Raw genomic sequence first — 18965 nt, forward strand, 5'->3', positions numbered from 1 at the left:
CCCCGCGCCCGGCAGCCGCGGCCGTGTCGGAGCGGGGCCGGGAGCCCGCGCCGGGTCGCTCCGCCCGGGCTCGGCGCCTCCTGCCGGCGGCCCCGCGGGGCCGGGCGCTGACAGCCGCGACCTAGGCGCCGCGCGCCGCCCTCATGGCCGCGCCGCCCGTCCGCCCCTGCCCCGGGGAGGCGCGCGGGCCGGCGCCGCGGCCGTGACAACTCCACCCGAGTTGCGGGAGGGCGGGCGCGGGCGCGGGCCGGCTCGCCCGGCGCAGGAGAGCGCTGCCCGCCGGCTCGACGCGGCTCGAGGGCGCCGCGAACCCGGCTCCCGCCCCGCGCTCCCGCCTGTCACCTGCGCCCGCCCCGCGCTCGCCCGCACACTGACGCGCGCCCGGCCAGCTGCGAGCGGGCTCCACGCTCCGCGCTATATAACCCGCGACCGGGAAGCGCCCGCGGCGGCATCGGCCGGCCCTCCCTCCGCGGGCCCTCCCCGCCCCCCGGCGCACCCCGCCCCCGGCCCAGCCCCCCGCCCGCCGCCGAGCCGCGCGGGGCAGCCCCTCTCGCCCGCCGCGGCCGCAGCCCGCCGCCCCGCCGCGCCTCCCTTCGCGGCTCTCGCCCCTGCCCCGGATCGCCCCTGCCCCCGCCTGCCGCGCCGCGCGGTCGGGGAGCCCCGGCCATCCTGCCCCGGCCGTCCGGTGCCCGCTCTTCCCGGCCTCGCACTTTGGTTAGGCAGGGGACTCGGGACGGCACGCCCGCCCGTCCGCCCGCCGCGATCAGGCGCTGCTGAAGACAGCCCTGCAGGCTGGAGGGACGACGAGGACCTCGGCCGCGCGGCCACCGGGCGCAGGAGCCCGGGGCGGCCCAGAGCGACTTAGTGTCGCTGCTGGCCTCTCGGGACGCGGCCCCCAAAGGCTCTTACTTTCCTGGCTGGAAGCACCCCCGCCGTGGTTGCCCGCGGTCCGGCTCAGGCGTCGCCCACCCGGCAGGCGGGCGGGGAGTGGAAGCTGTGCATGCTGGGATTTGTAGTTCCGGACGGCGTTGACAGTCTGGAACTGGAGCGGACTGTGTCTACTCCACCTAGGGAACACAGGACCCCTAGTCGTCAAGGTGTTAGCACTCTTTGCTCTTGGATTAAAAAGTCTAATGAATGCATTTCCCCCTCCACACACACACATACAAGTTTTACCGAAAGTTTATTGGAAGAAACTAAAATTGGCAGTTCTTAACTTTGCGCCCGCCGGGCGCGCTATCAGTTCTCGGTTCTTTTCTGGCTCATCCTAGGACACCTATACGTCGTGGGGCTTCGTTTTCGCAGTCTTTAAGTGGACACTGCGCATGCGCCAGCTTCCTCTTTTTCCGGCAGGAACCATGGAGGTCGCCAAGTAAGTTGCTCCTCGTCTTCTGGAGAATCCTTCTCCATCCCCGAAACTAGAGGCCTCTGTCTGGCAATTTTTGTGTGTGGCTGTAGCTTGTACCCTTGCCTACTTATATGTGCATTTGTGACGCTCTGTGACGCCACAGGGGACCCCAGGCTAGGCTAGGATGGGAAGCGGACGGCATTGGGGCGGAGGTTTTGTAAATAACCAGAAACCAGGTTTAAGTGCGAAATATATGTGGGGGCCTGCCTTTTGGACGGAGATTCCGATTTCGGTTGAAGGTTGTTGTAGGGAGAATTACTGATTTGGGTATATTCCTGGCTATTGCTTGCCTTCGGAGTCTCGGCCGGCAGGCCTTTGCCTTCAGCATGTGGAGCTGGGACTTGAACCAAGGTGGGGATTGGATTGAACATTTGCTTTTGAGTAATCCGTGGCCCATTCCACTGAAAGTGAGTGGCTTGTAGCAGTCTTAGTCTAGTATGCATTTAGTATCCCCCTGGGTAGTTTGTTACTTACCTGGAGGCTGGGACTAAACTTGGATTAGATGTACGTTTATTGTTAGTCATGTTCGTGGTTATCACATACATGAAGATTGCCTTAAAGGTGAAGTTACTGGTACGGGGAGAACTAAAACTTCCTATGTCTTCACAGCAACATGCTAGGATAACTAAGATACCAGTCATTGGAGCCTTGATGGTTAACAGTGTTCGCTGCAGGGTGGGAGTAGTAACAGTGATGGGAGGTTTGAATTAATGGTAGTATTTTCCGTTTGTTAATGACAGAGAGAAGAAGAAGAAGGTTCCTGCGGTGCCAGAAACCCTTAAGAAAAAGCGAAAGAATTTCGCAGAGCTAAAGGTAAAGCGCCTGAGGAAGAAGTTTGCTCAGAAGATGGTAAGTGAACTTTCGGAGGCAGTTAACATATTAGGTCCTTATGGTTGGGATTGAAAATAATGTTCTTAGTTAGACTTGTTACTTCAAATACTGCACCAAACAATTGCTCGACATAGTATGTGCTTATTTGGGATGTTATTGTGTATAGTGGTGAGAAATAAGATTCAAGAGAAAAGTGGTTCTCTGTAATGTTACATCGCTAATTGTGTTTGGTAATTGGTTTTCAGCTTCGAAAGGCAAGGAGGAAGCTTATCTATGAAAAGGCTAAGCACTACCACAAGGAATATAGGCAGATGTACCGTACTGAGATTCGAATGGCCAGGATGGCAAGAAAAGCTGGCAACTTCTATGTCCCTGCAGAGCCCAAACTGGCATTTGTCATCAGAATCAGAGGGTAAGTTCAGTTTTTACTCTTGGTTGTTTAAATTATAAGACACTGATAGAATTTTGTGTTAATTCTGGGATCACTAGTTCTGGGATATTGGAATAGCTTTTTTATCTTTTGGGCATTTTGCTGGAGATTGAACCCAGAGGGATTCTACCTCAATTACATTTTTAAGGGTTTTTAGTGCTGCCCAAAGCTTATCAACTTGGTGATCAGACATAGGAAGTAGTCGATGTTCTGTCAGTTGACTTAAGTGTGCTATTACATTGTAGGGAATGGCAAGAGTTAAAGGTATGTGTCAAAAAGTATTTGGAGAGAAAGCAAGTTGGTAGAAGTGACAGAAAGCTTAAGTAGAGAAAGGGAAAACCAGTGGTCTGGAGTCTTGTAACATGAGAGTGTTAAGTGGATTTTAATGTCTGCTATGGCTAGTTTCACATCCATTATTAGTGAAAACTCTGTACAGTTCATATTTTTTTGGTCTTTTACTACAGCATCAATGGTGTGAGCCCAAAAGTCCGCAAGGTGTTGCAGCTTCTCCGCCTTCGCCAGATCTTCAATGGCACCTTTGTTAAGCTCAATAAGGCTTCAATTAACATGCTGAGAATTGTGGAGCCATACATTGCATGGGGGTGAGTCTGATTTTTTTTTTTCCTTTGTTATTTCTTTGGCAAATTGGCCGCACCGCAGGATGAGTTTTGGGTGTTTTAACGGTAATCATTGCATTCTTTAATGATTTATGTCTGCTCATATTTTAGGTACCCGAACCTTAAGTCAGTAAACGAACTAATCTACAAGCGTGGCTATGGCAAAATCAATAAGAAGCGAATTGCTTTGACAGACAACGCTTTGATTGCTCGATCTCTTGGTAGGTTGTTGGGGGGGGGTCTAATACTAGTCCAAATTGATATTTTCTGGCTTCTTGTGATCCTCCATTTTTTACTGTTAAAAATCTTCACATAAGGCTGGGCGTGGTGGCGCAGGCTTGTAATCCCCCACGCTTGGGAGGCAGAGGCAGGAGGATCACGCAGGTTTGAAGCCAGCCACGCTGGCTTAATCCTGTTTCCAAATAAAAAATACATAAAATAGGTCTGGGAGTGTAGCCCGGAGGTAGGTTTCCAAGGAACCCTAGTACCACCACCAAAAAAAAAATTTCACATATTTGTTTTTATTTTAAAGAAAGGATATGAGAATTTTGTTGGCTTGAGTCTGTAAGCTTGTTTATTCTTGATTTGCATTTATTTCAGCCCATAATTATGCTTATTGGATGCTTTAAAATTTAATGGCCTTTTTTAAAATTTAAGAATTTAATAATTGACTTTTAAGGTAAATATGGCATCATCTGCATGGAGGATCTGATTCATGAGATCTTTACTGTTGGAAAGCGTTTCAAAGAAGCAAATAACTTCCTGTGGCCCTTTAAGTTATCTTCTCCACGAGGTGGGATGAAGAAAAAGACAACCCATTTTGTAGAAGGTGGAGATGCTGGCAACAGGGAAGACCAGATCAACAGGCTCATTAGGAGGATGAACTAAGGTGGGAGAATGCACCCTGGGGAGTAGTCCTAATTGAGTAATGGAGGTCTGGATTATTTCTATGAAATACTGGTGGGGGGGTTCATGGAATTTTAATCAGTATTCTTCATTGCGGGGATCTTTTCTTGTTTAAAAATGGAAGCTGGTTGTTTTTAACACATAACTGGTTTATGTTACTTTTAGTTGGTAGAACCTTTTTTAATATTTTGTTGTTGTTTTTTTTTCTTTTAGGTATCTACCATGGTACAATTACTTTTGTAATTTGGTCAGTTAATAAACAGCCTGTTTTCAAATTGAAATGTATTGGTGATCTTTGTTAGCCTGCCTCCGCCTTCCCCTAATTATAGTGGCCAGTCTTGGTGTATGATAAAATTGAGTCATAGCAAGGGCCCATCATTACATGTAAAATCAGGGTCCAGGTTGTTTTTTAATCTTGGATTTGTTGAAGGACTTTATCTGGGGGGAAAATGATTTTAGTTTCCAATAGGTTTATGCCTAAATCAAAGGCATTTGTGTGTGGTTGTAGAAAATAGGAAATTTCAATTTATCAAACAAACTTAGTTTCTGAAATTCCCCATTTAGAGCTTTGATTTGCCTATGAAGCTACTACATGTGTCATTTTTATGTTCTAGTTCTGTTTTCTGTCCAAATTTAGATGGGAATGGCTAGTTCTATAAATCCATTGTATGTTGTAAATATGTGGAGATGAAGTTTATGCCCATTGATGTAAATTATTTCAGAGCATCTTAAGCACTTGTAAAATCGGCAATGTTTTTTTTTGTTTGTTTGTTTTTTTGGTTTTTTTTTTTTGTTTTGTTTTGTTTTGTTTTTGTTTTTGCAGTACTGTGGGATGGAACCCGAAGGGCATTCTACCTCCAAGCCACAACCCGGCCCTATTTTTTTTTTGTTCTCTTGGAAACAGAGTCTCACTGAGTTGCGAAAGGCCTCACTAAGCTGAGAATGGCTTCAAACCTGTGCAATCCTCCTGTCTCAGCCTCCCAAATGCTGGGATTATAAGTGTGTGCTACCATGCCCAGCAAAACCTTGAAATTTTAATGGTACTGGGGTGGAAGCTAGAAGCATTCTGTCTCCTCCAAGCTTTATCCCCAGCCCTATTTTTTTTATTTATTTATTTTTGAAGCAAGGTCTCACTAAGCTGAGGCTGAACACAAACCTACAATCCTCCTATCTCGGCCTCCCAAGTACTAGCATTACAAGTTTGTGCCACTATGCCTGGCTATCCCGTCATTTTTATTTTCCGCTTTGACATGTCCTCTCTTAGTTGCTGAGATTGGCCTTGAACCTGCGACCCTTCATCTTAGCCTTCCATGTGCTAGGATTGCTGTCATGTGTCACCAAGCTCAACTAGTTAAGTGTAGCATGAAGTACATACAATAAAAGCAATGGTGTTTTGCAATTTTTACTGTTTGTGCCAAGAGCCTGATGCTATATAAAACAGTTTTCCTGCAGGGCATGGTGGCACATACTTGTAATCCCAGTCCCAAGAGGAGGCTGAGACACAGGATTGAGAGTTCAGACAGCTTTTGCTACTTAATGTCCTTGGCAACTCAGTGAGTCCTTGTTTCAAGATAAAGAATAAAAAATAGGACTGGTGGTGTTCAGAGGTAGAATGCCCCTGGGTTCCATCCATCTCCAGTACCCCAAAAAGACAATGAATTATTCTCCTGTAATATTCAAAAAGACAAGGAATTTTTTTTAATTCTGGGGATTGTTGAAACGGTCTCACTGAGTTACAAAGGGCCTCACTAAGTAGCCAACTCATTCATTGCTTTTTAATAATTAAAAATTTCTAGATAAATGTGTTAGGAATTTTTAAAAATTCTTTAGTGGTTCTGGAAGCTATTTCTCTTGATTAGTTTCTTTAGGGACCATGAATTCTGGAGAAGTATCTAGAATGATGAAGTCATGTTTTGTGTTACATATCAATCTTTAGGTGGAGCCAAAGTTTTAAGTTTTGCAACTTGGTCATTTTTTACCATTCATTAAAAGTATACCCTCCACTTTTTGCACATTCAGTGTCCTGAAGCTTGTCTCAAAGATGTTAGTGTTCAGTTGACTTCCAGGTCTTAGGAGAATAGTGAGGGTCATTAGTGGTCTTTATTAGATCTGAATGAGTAGTTGGGAAATATAGTGTGGGTGTGGATGGGATTCTTGCTAACAAGGTGTGGGTGAGTGAAATGTAGGAAGTCTCCATTCAGATGGAAAAAGAAGAGGTACTTACAGGGTATGGGGTTTTGGTGTTCATTTAGAAAGTATAGAGGGTTGGGGTGTTTTGTTTTGTTTTTTTTTTTCCCAGTACTAGGGGTTAAACCCAGGGGTATTTTACCTCTGAGCCCCACTCCCAACCCTATTTTTTCATTTATTTTGAAACAAGGTCTCAGCATCTGAGGCTGGCTGCAAACCTGTGATCTTCCTGTCTCAGCCTCCCAGGTACTGGGATTACAAGCATGCCCCACCATGGCTGGCCTTCATAACAGGAATTTAAAGATAGGAATAGTGGGGATGAAAGTATTCAAATATTTCTTAACACTTTTAATTGGGAAACCTACTTCTCATATTTTTGGAACTTGAACCCAGGGGCATTCATTCTATCTCAGCCCAGCTTTATTTTTTGTAATAGAATTTTTTTTATTGAAAATAAATGGAGCCGGGCGTGGTGGCGCACGCTTGTAATCCCCGTGCTTGGGAGGCTGAGACAGGAGCATCGCACTGGTTTGAAGCCAGCCTCAGCTACTTAGACCCTGTTTCCAAATAAAATATAAAAATAGGTCTGGGAGTATAGCCTGGAGGTAGAAAGCCTCTGGGTTCCACTCCCAGTACCACCACAAAAAAAAAAAAATGGTATACATTGGTCCCTGCCCCTGTTTTCCCCTCCCCCCACCAATGATTGTCCAGGGTAACCATGTCATATTCATACTTTTACACATATTCAGATATAGACACTCATTAATCAAGTTCAGCCTTCCTCTCTTTCCATTCAACTTTACTGGTATTTCCCCTCCATTAACTGGAGTCCCACTGGTATCCTTTGTGTTCCCTAGTTTGGGCATATTAGAGGGAAACCTATGTCCCTTCTGTGGTTGGTTGATCTCACCATAATGCTTTCCAGGACTTTCCATCTTCTTGCAAATGGCACGATTTTTGTTCTTTTTTATTGTGTGTATTTCCCATAATTTTGCAATCCATTCACCTGTTGTTGGGGACCTGGGTTGGTTCCATATTCTGATTATTACGAATTGTGCTATGAACATGGGTATGCATATGTTGCTGTCGTTCTCTGATTTCAACCCCTTTGGAAAAATACCCAGGAGTGGTAGAGCTGGATCATATGGTGGATCCATTCCCAGTTTTCTTAGGAATCTCCACACAGATCTCCATAGTGTCAGCCCAGCTTTTTAATTTTTGAAAGAATCTCACAACTGGCATGGTGGCACACCCTTATAAATCCCAGTACTTGGGAGGCTGAGACAGTATCACAGGTTCAAGAGTAATCTCATCAATTTAGTGAAGACTCCATTTCAAAATGAAAAAAATTAAGGCTGGGAATCTAGCTCAGGTAAGTTTTCAGTAAAACCAAGGAAATGGTTACTGCTTCCTTCATAAGACTTGGGGGGGGGGGTGGCAATTAGGTATTCTATCTCTACCCCAGCTCTGTGCGTGCATGTGTGTTGAACCCAGAGGCATTCTATCTACCTCCAAGCTATACCCCCAGCCCTATTCTTTGTTTTGAAATGGTCTAAGTTGTGCCACTAAGTAGCTGAGGCTGGCTGTGATCCTCCTGTCTCGGCCTCAAATACTGAGATCACAGGCATGCATCACCACACCTGGCTTATTTACTTATTTTTGGCAGTATTGGGGATGGAGCCCAGGAGCATTCTACCTCTGAGCTACACCCCCAGCCCTATATTCTATTGAAACAGGGTCTCACTAAGTTGAAGAGGGCCTCAGTAAGCTGAGGCTGTCCGCAAACTGATCTGTCTCTTGCCTCCCAAATACTTGGAAGCTTGAGCCACCACACCCGGCTTACTTATTTTGAAACCAGATCTCAACTAAGTTCTGGAGATTTACCTCAAACCTGCATCCCTGTCTCAGCCTCCCAAATACTGGGAATTTTGTTTGCACAGAGCTAGCCATAGAAAGTGTTTGCTGTTTTTGTGTCACTTTGATGGGTAAAACAGGTATAAGTACTACAGTGATTCATGGGGTGAGATAGTTGCCCTGGGATCCCAAGTTCACCACAAGATTTTGACATCCCCCCCCCTTTTTTTTTTCTTTTCTTTGCTACTGGGGATGGAACCACCCAGGGGCATTCTACCTCAGAGCTATACCTGAAGTTGTATTTTTTATTCTTTATTTTGAAACAGGGTCTCAGTTGCAGAGGTCCTCACTAAGTAGCTGAGGCTGACTGTGAACCTCCATCCTCCTGTCTCAGCCTCCCGAATGCTGGGATTACAAGGTTGTGCCACCATGCTTGGCTTTTGACATCCTTTTCCCACTGTTTTTAACAGATAGGGTTAACAACCCCCAAAACAGTGCTACTTTTTTTCCTTTTTTACTCCCTCCAGTACCTGGCATACAGTAGGCATTACTTGGCTAAATGTGTGTTTCTTACTGCTGTTGTAGCAAATTACCACAGCGTAAGTACTAAAACTTATTGTCATAACAGTTCTTGAGGCCAGAAGTCCAAAATCGGGGCAAATCAAGGTCTCAACAGACCTATTTTCTGAGGGCTCCAGAGAGTAAATATCTTTAGGTTTCTTGCTCCGTGGTTTTCTTTTTTTGGGAGCTGGGGGGGGGGGGGTAGATACTGGAGATGGAATCCAGAGGCATTCTACCTCCAGGCTACAACCCCAGCCCTTTTATTTATCCTTTATTTTGAAAGGTTTCACTTAGCTGAGGCTGTCCACAAACTGATCCTCCTGTCTCAGCTTCCCAAATCCTGGGATTACAAGCCTTGCCACCACGCCCACCTCCTTGCCTGCTGGTTTCCTTATACATCTTTCAACCCCTAGCACTTTTTTTGTTTTGACGCTGCTGAGAGTCTATATATTGCAGAGGCTGTCCTTAAACCTGCAGTCCTGTCTCCGCCTCCCAAAATTCTGGGATTACTGGAGTGTGCTACCACCAGTCAGGCCTCTCTTAACTGCTGTCATGGTGACCTTGAGCCAATAGAATAGCCCAGGAAAATCTAATTTCAAGACCTTTAAAGACACAAGGTCCTTTTTGTTGCCATATAAGATTCACATGTTCCAGTAATAGGGCATGAAAATCTCAGGAAGAGTCATTATTTGGCCTCATTTCTGACTCCCCAGATATATCTTTTTTTTTTTTTTCAGTACTGGGAATGGAACCCCAGGAGTATTCTACTTTTGAGTGACACCCCCAGTCCTATTTTTTTATCCTTTGTTTTGAAACAGGGTCTCACTGAGTTGCAAAGGACCTCACTAAGTAGCTGAGGCTGTCCATGAACTGTGATCCTCCTGTCTCAGCCTCCCAAATGCTGGGATTACAAACGTGCACACCACGCCCAGCTCCCCGGGTATATGTTGCTCAAAAGTGATAAGCTGCTAATGTAGGGTCTTCTGGCTTTTGTCTGGATGTAGCCCCAAAGTCTACCTGGCTGCTTTTCATTCTGGGAAAAGGTCTTCCCTGACACATTCTCTTTATAGAGTTCTTAGCTATCTGAAGTTTCCTGTTTTTTCCAGTCACTCCCCAATGTAAGGCTTCTTAGCCCCCTAAGTACTTAGCAGAGCTGGAGCCTTGCCTGCAAGTTGCTCTTAATTGAGTGCATCTTAGGGGTACTAGGTGAGAGGAGTGAGCCTGAATTGTGGATTCGTTCAGAGGGCTCAGTGTATAGTAGTATGACATGTTAAGGGAATGCTGTTTATGCTAAGTAGATTGGGAAATTTCACAAAGGAAGGTAGAATTTGGGTACCTGGAAATGCACTCTAGTTTGGTAAGAATCAAAGAGGGGCGTAACAGCCAAGAGGACATGAGAGGAGATCATTTAGTAATAAGCATTTGGTCACTACTGAGTGATAATGTGCTGTATAATCCACATAACCCTGTGTGGTGAAACCCAGGGACCCAGGAGCATTCTACCTCTAAGCAACACCTCCAGCCCTTTATTTTATACTTTATTTTGAAATAGGGTGTCATTGAGTTGCAAAGGGCCTCACTAGATTGCTGAGGCTGGCCAGGAACCTTGATCCTCCTGTCTCGGCCTCCCAAATGCTGGGATTACTAGTGTGCACCACCTCGCTCGACTGTTTGGTGAGGTTTCTAATGTGCTGTCTAGTTCTCTTAGGCATATTAGTACTCTCCCTGTTTTTGTTTTTGTTTTTAAGTTAACTTTTATCACACTAAGTGATGAGCCAGTATTAGAGTTTTCTAATTTAACTAATTTGAGTTGGTTTTCTTAACCAGAACACCTTGGAAAAGTTAATAACAAGCATATTAAGAGCTACACCAGAAACATGGAGTGTGTGTGTGTGTGGGGGGGGGGGTCTAAAGCCCTAATACTGGTACTAAAATCACAGCTTTGGTGGGGGGGAGTGTCAAAGAATGAAAGCGACATGATTTGACCAGAGCACTGATGCTAAATTCATGCTGAGCAAATCAAAGTACAAGGCCTCCAAGCTAAGGGTGTGTACACTTCATCTTTCACATCGCAACCTGGGCCTGTAATACAAATGCTTGGGAGGCTAAAACAGGCCTCTGGAGAGCTGGGTGAGGGAGCCTTGTCAGTTAAATTCCGATTGCTGCGCTAATACTCGGGGTTCCCTGTGGGGCAGCCAACCTACAATCCCAGTACTAGAGGCTGAGACCAGAGGATCACAGGTTCCTAGCCAGCCTCTGGGTTCAATCCCCAGTATCCCCCTCCCCCTGCCAAGAAAAGGAGGTCCAGACACAGTACCCAGGAAAGCCTGGTTATTTTAAATCTGAAAAATTGGCTTTTGATAGAAGCTGATGTGGAAACACCCCCAGAAAGCTGAACTCCAGGACACCTTGTGGGATGCTTACTCCCCGCCATCCTTCAGTACCCCATCCTGTCCCCGCTCAGCCTTGTTTCGGAGCCCCTCCCTCCTCCAGGCCCTCCTTGCGCTGCTCTGCAACCTCCCGGCCCCAAACTCTAACACAGTCCCTTCCTGGTGGAGCTGGCCCTCCAGCTGGGGGCACCGGCGCAGCCCCAGCGACGGGCGCCTAGCAACCAGCGCGCCTCCGGCAGGCGGGCGAGCTGGCCGGCAGCTGCCCGAGCCGCTGGCCGCCGGGCTGAGCGGCGGGTGCCGCGCTCGAGGTCGCCGGGCTGCCCGCTGCAGAGCATGCTCGCCCAGGGAGCAGCGCCCAGGCGAGCCCGCGGCCGGCTGCCCAGCCTCGCTGCCGCGGTCAGCCCTGCCACACGGCCGGGCTGGGCCGCCGCTGGCTCCCGCGCTGCCCGCTGCCCCCGCTGCCTTCCCTGCCGGAGCCGCCGGCCTTGGTGCCGCGAGCCAGGCGGGAGACGACCCTCCCCTCGCCGGTGGAGCTGCGGGGACCGTGAGTGGAGGAGCTGGGGTCTTGCCGGGTTAGGGCTGAAAGGGAGGATGAGCCCCCTCCAAGAAGGGAAAAGGCGTCTAGAGAGGTGCGCGGGTCGCTCCAAGGATTTTCTTGACACACTCTCTGAGAGCCGGGCCGGAGGGCCTCCCCCCTCGGGTCCTGACTGAGGACAGCACACCCATCCTTTACAGACACACCTTTATCCACCCCCCCCCCACGTCCCCTTCTTGGAGCAGGGGGGATTGTTTACTTACTTTCTCCTTTAGCTACCATGTATCTCACGTTCTCCCAACTTGGAACCCAGCCAGGTGGACAAGGACTTTGGAAGCTGATCCTGTTAATTATATTGTCCTAATTCTTATTGCTAAATTTGCTTTGTACCATTTCTAATTAACATGTGATTTGTGTATTTTTTTCACCATTAAAGATACTGAAAAATAATTGTGTAATACAGGTAGATTGTTCTGTTGCAATGATTATCTTCCCATCCAGCCTTTTTGGGGCATGATGAGACTGTAGGGCCCTTCTCCAGTCAAACGCAAACATTCTAAAGTATTCTAGTCCCTGAGGCCCAAGAACCTCCACTCCACAACTTCACTGACTTTGCATGGGTGCCTGTGGCCCTGTGTGCTCATTCTTAATAGTTCAAATCTGTTAGAATTGTGGTTCATAAAAAATACTGACATTTACTTGTTTTAAGTTATTTATTACATTAAAAAAATGACATAATACATTAGTACTATTCATTGAATCAGTACAGAAGTATATGGACTTAGAGGTAAATACCTTGTTTACAAATACTTTTTTTTCTTTTTACTGTGTATGTGTAGTTCTGGGGGTTGAACTCAGGAGCCTTCTACCTCCAGGCTACACCCCCAGACCTATTTTATGTTTTATTTAAGTTGCTAAAAACCTCATTGAGTTGTTGAGTCAGGCATCAAACCTGAGATCCTCCTGTCTCAGCCTCCCAAGTACTGGGATTACAAGTGTGCCACCACGCCTGGCTTTTCTTTACTTACTTTTTAACTGCTGCTAGAGTTAGTGTTCATCCTTTCATTCGTGTGTGTGTGTGTGTGTGTGTGTGTGTGTGTGTATGAATCATATATAGATTATTTTTGAGAAATTGCTTTTTTTCACTTAGGAAGATAAGGAGAATGCTTTTCATATCACTTTACTTAGGTCTGGCCCGAGTATTTCATAGTACAGATATATCACTTTAACCATTCTTTGTTGAGATTAGTTCATAATTTTTTTCCTATTGCAAACAATGCAACAATGAACATTCTTACACATAGGGACAGTTCTATAGAATAAACTCCTTAAGGCAGAACTGCTAGGTCAGATGTGTGCAGATTACAAGTTTTGAAAGAATCTTGCTTTAAAAAAATCAGTACTGAAAGCCGGGCGTGGTGGTGCACACTTGTAATCCCAGCATTTGGGAGGCTGAGACAAAAGGATTGTGGTTCGCAGACAGCCTCAGCTACTCAGTGAAGCCCTTTGTAACTTAGTAAGACCCTGTTTCAAAAAATAAAGAATAAAAAATTGGGTTGGGGGTATAGCTCAGAGGTAGAATGCCCCTGGGTTCCATCCCCAGGACCACACACACACACACACACACACACACACACACACACGAAAGAAAGAAAGAAAAGAAAGAAAGAAAGAAAGAAAGAAAGAAAGAAAGAAAGAAAGAAAGAAAAAATCAGTACTGAGTCAGGTGTGGTGGTACACACTTGTAATCCCGGTACTTAGGAGTCTGGGACAGGAGGATTGCACAGATTTGAAGCCAGCCTCAGCTACTGATAAAATATAAAATAGGTCTGGGAATGTGGCCTGGAGGTAAAAAGCCCCTGGGTGCCATCTAGTACTACACACACAAACAGAAAAAGTCAGTATTGATTTACCTTTTTATTAGTAGGCTGGCTGTGATTATAAAAAATTTATCACTTAAAAATCATTTAGCCAGCTGTGGTGGCGCAGGCTTGTAATCCCCGTACTTGGGAGGCTGAGACAGGAGGATCATACAGGTTTGAAGCCAACTTAAGAGACCCTGTTTCCAAATAAAAATATAAAATAGGTCTGGGAGTGTAGCCCAGAGGTAGGAGGGAAGGGTTTCCAGGAACTCCAGTACCACCACCAAAAAAAAAAAAAATAAAAGCCAGGAATGGTGGCACACACTTGTTGTAATCATGATGTGAAACTATAGTGCACCAATTAAAAAAAAAAAAGAATAAAAAATAGGGCTGGGGGTGTAGCTCGGAGGTAGAATGACCCTGAGTTTCATCCCAGTATTGGGAAAAAAAAAATCATTTTAACAGTAGCTTCTGGTTACTGAGAGTTTATTATATGTCATTCACTGTGCTGAGCATTTAAAGGTGTTTTAATATTTAAGCAGGGCATGGTGGCACATGCCTATAATCTCAGTACTTGGGAGGCTGAGAGAAGAGGATCATGGGTTCAAAACCAACCTTAGCAACTTAGTGAGACCCTGTTTCCAATTAAAAAATAAAATAGAGCTAGGTGTGTAACTCAGAGATAGAACATCCCTCAGTTCAATCCTCAGTACCACACACACACAAAATTACTCTTAGTGTGATGGTGCATCTCCCTGTGATATCACTCAGTACTTGGGAGGCTGAGAGAGGAAGATTGCAGGTTTGAGGCCAGTCTTGACAACTTAATGATACCCTCTGCAACTTAGAGAAGACCCTGTTTCAAATAATAAAAAATATAGGCAGGTGAGACCATTCAAAGTAAAAATAAAATAGGGCTGGGTGTAGCGTGGAGGTAGAATACCCCTGGGCTCAATCCCCAGTAGTAAAAAATAATAAATAAATAAATAAATAAATAAATAAATAAATAAATAAATGGATAAATGGCTGGGGGTTCAATCCCTAGTACCAAAAAAGAGAAAAAAGTTTACTGTTTTTTTTTTTTTTTTTTTGCGGGTCTGGGGATGGAACCCAGGGGCATTCGACCTCCAAGCTACACCCCCTGCCCTATTTTTTATTCTTTTTATTTTGGAACCAGGTCTCACTGAATTGCAGAGGGCCTCACTAAGTAGCTGAGGCTATCTGGGAACCGCGATCCTCTGGACTCAGCCTCCGGAATGCTGGGATGACAAGTGTGTGCCACCACGGCCAACAAAAGTTTACTCTTGACACATGCACCCTATGGGAGTCAGAGGCATGATCCTGTGGTTATGTAACTATTGAAGGGCAGAGTCAAGATTAGAATCCAGGTTCATCTTACTCCAATTCTTGTGTTCTTTGTAGGGTTTGAATACCTGTGCAGTCATTGGCCAGAAACTTTCACTGTATAGTTTAAAGATTAAGTGAGATCATGCATTCGGTTAACTTCTTTCTCCACTAACTCCTGTAGAATTGGATATGGTCCAGTGCCTCCCCATCCAAGATTCCTCCAGACCATCTCTAGTCACTCCTCTGCATTTTTTTCATCTTTCTGTCATATATATATATATATATATATATATGTATGTATATATATATATATATATGTATGTATATGTATATATATGTGATATGTGTGTGGTGTGTGTGTGTGTTTGTTTTAGTTTTAGTTTAGTTTTGTTGTTTTTGCAGTACTGAGGGTGGAATCCAGGGTCATTCTACCTCGGACCTACACCCCAAGCCTTTTTTTTTTTTTTTTTTTGCGGGTCTGGGGATGGATCCCAGAGGCATTCGACCTTCGAGCTACACTCCCTGCCCAGTTTTTTATTCTTTATTTTGAAAAAGGGTCTCACTGAGTTGCAGAGGCCCTCGCTAAGTAGCTGAGGCTGTCCTTGAACCGAATCCTCCTGTCTCAGCCTCCCGAATGCTGGGATTACAAGTGTGCGCCACCACGCCCAGCTCTGATTCCTTTTTACTGCCAAACCTTCCACATTTACTCTGCCAGTCCTATTCTCACTGTCACTACTTTAATTTGAGCCCTCTGGACTCTTAGTCACAGCCTCCTAACTCCTCTTCTTGGCCACAGTCTCTGCCAGATTACTCTGCCTTAGCCCAGCAGTGAATATATGCCGCATCCTGTTTCAAAACCTCCAGTGCCTTCCCATTGCTCAAAGAAGAAAGTCTCTACCCCTCACTCGGCATCAGGTTTGTCTGTAGTCTCACCCAGTCTCTCCTTTCTTAGCTCTCACATGCTCCCATCTGGACGTGTCTCTAGAGTACGCACATCCCATTCTCCATTGGCACCTTTCCTTTCTATACCTTTGTTAGAGAGCATCTAATCACACTTCTACTGGTCTAAATCCTATTTACATGTCTTTTTCTTCTTCCAAGTCTTTTTTTTTTTGGCGGTACTGGGGATGGTACCCAGGGGCACTGTATCTCTGAGCTACGACCTCAGCCCTTTTTTTTTAGTATTTTTATTCTTTGAAACAGGGTCTCATTGTGTTGCGAAGGGCCTAAGAAGCTGAGGCTGTCCGTGAACCACGATCTTCCAGTCTCTGCCTCCTGAATGCTGGGATAACAAGCGTGCACCACACACCTAGCCTTTTTTTTATTCTTTCTGTCTTAATTTTGAAGAGAATTAACTTGCTAGATTCCTAAATATAAAGGGGGTTGTGGGAGAGGTCAAAAGAGATGGGTCTTGCTATGTTGCCCAGGCTGGAGTACAGTGGCGATTCAAAGTATTATCTCCCTCCTTTTAACTCCTCTAATCTTTGTATATCTCCTACTGCTTTAATTGACGATGATGATGATGATGATGATGATGATGATGATGATTTTGTAATACGTGGGATGGAAACCAGGGGCATTCTACCTCCGAGCTATACCCTTAGCCCTATTTTTTTACTTTTTATTTTAAAACAGGGTCTCTCTGAGATGCAAAGGGCCTCACTAAACTGAGGTTGTCCACAAACCGTGATCCTCCTGTCTCAGCCTCCAAATGCTGGGATTACAAGTGTGTGCCACCATGCCTGGTTTACTGTTTTAATTTTAAATACTCTGCCTTTTCATAGATGCATGAGTTGTTACTTTGTTCTTCTTCCTCTGGATTGAAAATTACATGGAAACCTGGGCATGGTGGAGCACACTTGTAGTCCCAGCATTTGGGAGGAGATAATCTATATAGTTTATCTTTTCATTTCTCATGCACAAGGCACATCAGTTTGTACATAGTACATGTTTAGTGAATACATTTAAGTAAATGAGCTAAAGGTTATTTGGGAATAAAAAAATCACGTGTTCACATATTACTAGCTAGAATAACAGATCCTAATATGTTAACATAAAGAAGTTTATTTCTTGCTCTTATCATAATTCCAAGATAAGGGTTTCTGACAGACTTTTTTCAACAGACTTTTTCCACTTGATGGAAAGAACAGGCTGTGCCATTTGTTAGTACCTCACTCTTATGTAAATGCAGTCATCATGCATACAGAGATAAGATATTTTGATAGATGTGTATATATATCTTAAAACATCAAGATTTGTACCTTAAATAGATACAATAAATTTTAAAATTTATTATTTTTAAATTTTAAAATTTATTATTTTAAAAAATATTTAAAAAAAAAACTACAATGACCTGAAGGATAAGGAGGTATAGACAAAGCAGACCAGGTTCTTAAAATCTTGTAGAAGCCGGGCGTGGTGGCGCACGCTTGTAATCGCCGTGCTTGGGAGACTGAGACAGGAGGATCTCGCAGATTCAAAGCAATTCTCAGCTACTTAGTGAGCCTCTCTACAACTTAGTGAGCCCCTATTTCCAAATAAAATATAAAATAAGTCTGGGAGTATAGCCTGGAGGTAGAAAAGCCCCTGAGTCCCACCCCTAGTACCATAAAAATAAATAAATAAATAAATAAATAAATAAATAAATAAGAAGCAGGGCATGGTGGTACATGCTTGTAATCCCAGCGCTTGGGAGGCTGAGACAGGAGGATAGTACAAGTTTGAAGCCAGCCTCAGCTACTGAGTGAGGCTCTCAGCAACTTATGAGACCCTGTTTTCAAATAAAGTATAAAATAGGTCTGGGGGTATAGCCCGGAGATAGAAAGCCTCTGGGTTTCACCCCCAGTACCACAAAAATAAATAAATAAATAAATAAATAAATAAATAAAATGATAAGAACATATATTTTGCTGGATTGTCCCTGGAAATACACCAATATATTCTTCTGCTGAAACTTCATGAAAGTGTCTATTTGTGTATTTCCTTGAACCCAATCTTACACCATCTATTGTTCATATTAAAGAAAAAACCCTTATCATTTTCACTGGCAAAAGTAGTAGTTCATTATATTATTTTGCATTTATTTGAATACTTGTGAGAATACTTTTTGTTGACTTCATGTTTTCTAAAACACGGTAGCTATTCTTTTAAAAATGTATTCTATTTTTTAGCCAGGTGTGGTGGCACATGCATGTAATCCCAGCATTTGGGAGGCTGAGACAGGAGGATTATGGTTTGCAGACAGCCTCAGCTACTTAGTGAGTCCCTCTGCAATTCAATGAGGCCCTGCTTCAAAATAAAGAATAAAAAATAGGGCTGGAGGTATAGTTCAGAGTTAGAACGCCCTTGAGTTCCATTTCCAGTACCACACACAAAAAATAAATAAAATAATAAATAAAAATATACTCTATTTTTTACTTATGATTTTAAGTCTTTATATATATAAATCATATTCTTCAGTTATTTACATCATTGTTTGAAAAGTTATTTTGAGCTGGGCTTGGTGGCACACACTTGTAATCCCAGCATTTGGGAGGCTTAGACCGGAGTATTGTGGTTCGAGGACAGCTTCAGCTGAAACTGAGTGAGACCCTTTGCAACTTAGTGAGACCCTGTTTCAAAATAAAGAATAAAAAATAGGGCTGAGGATGTAACTCAGAGGTAGAATGCCCCTGGGTTCCATTCCTCGATTCCTCGTACCACCAAAAAAAAAAAAAAGTTATTCTGGGAACTTCTGGGCAATGTGGCAGAGTAGGTTTACATGGAAAAACCCTCCATTTTGCTTCAGAATGGTTCAAGTCTGAGTAGAATAGTAAGATTATATCTGGATGTGTGGTTGAACTAGGGACCAAGAGAAGGAAATCCCCAGGTGCCTGAAATGAAAGAATGTTCACAGAGAAAGTCACCATTGAGCCAGCTGCTGAAAACTGGGCACCACAAAAGATTACTGTTCCAGTTACTATGACTGCATAACAAATTTCTCCAAAACTTAGCAGTGCAAAACAACCATTTATTGTGTTTGTGGATTCCATGGGTTG

General features: G+C 44.5%; 1 protein-coding gene across 1 annotated transcript; it reads left to right on the plus strand.

The window, feature by feature from the left end:
• Positions 1-1325: 1325 nt before the first annotated feature.
• On the plus strand, positions 1326-4455 carry RPL7 (ribosomal protein L7; the record flags this gene model as incomplete). The annotated part of the gene is made up of 7 exons (XM_080694648.1): positions 1326-1372; positions 2149-2257; positions 2485-2651; positions 3134-3271; positions 3398-3507; positions 3966-4175; positions 4406-4455. The coding sequence occupies 6 exons, from the start codon at positions 1326-1328 to the stop codon at positions 4172-4174; spliced, it is 780 nt and encodes a 259-aa protein (XP_080550774.1). The 3' UTR covers position 4175; positions 4406-4455.
• Between the last annotated feature and the right edge of the window lie 14510 nt (positions 4456-18965).

Source organism: Muscardinus avellanarius (assembly GCF_963383645.1).
Source record: "Muscardinus avellanarius genome assembly, chromosome: 4".
NCBI lineage: Eukaryota > Metazoa > Chordata > Mammalia > Rodentia > Gliridae > Muscardinus > Muscardinus avellanarius.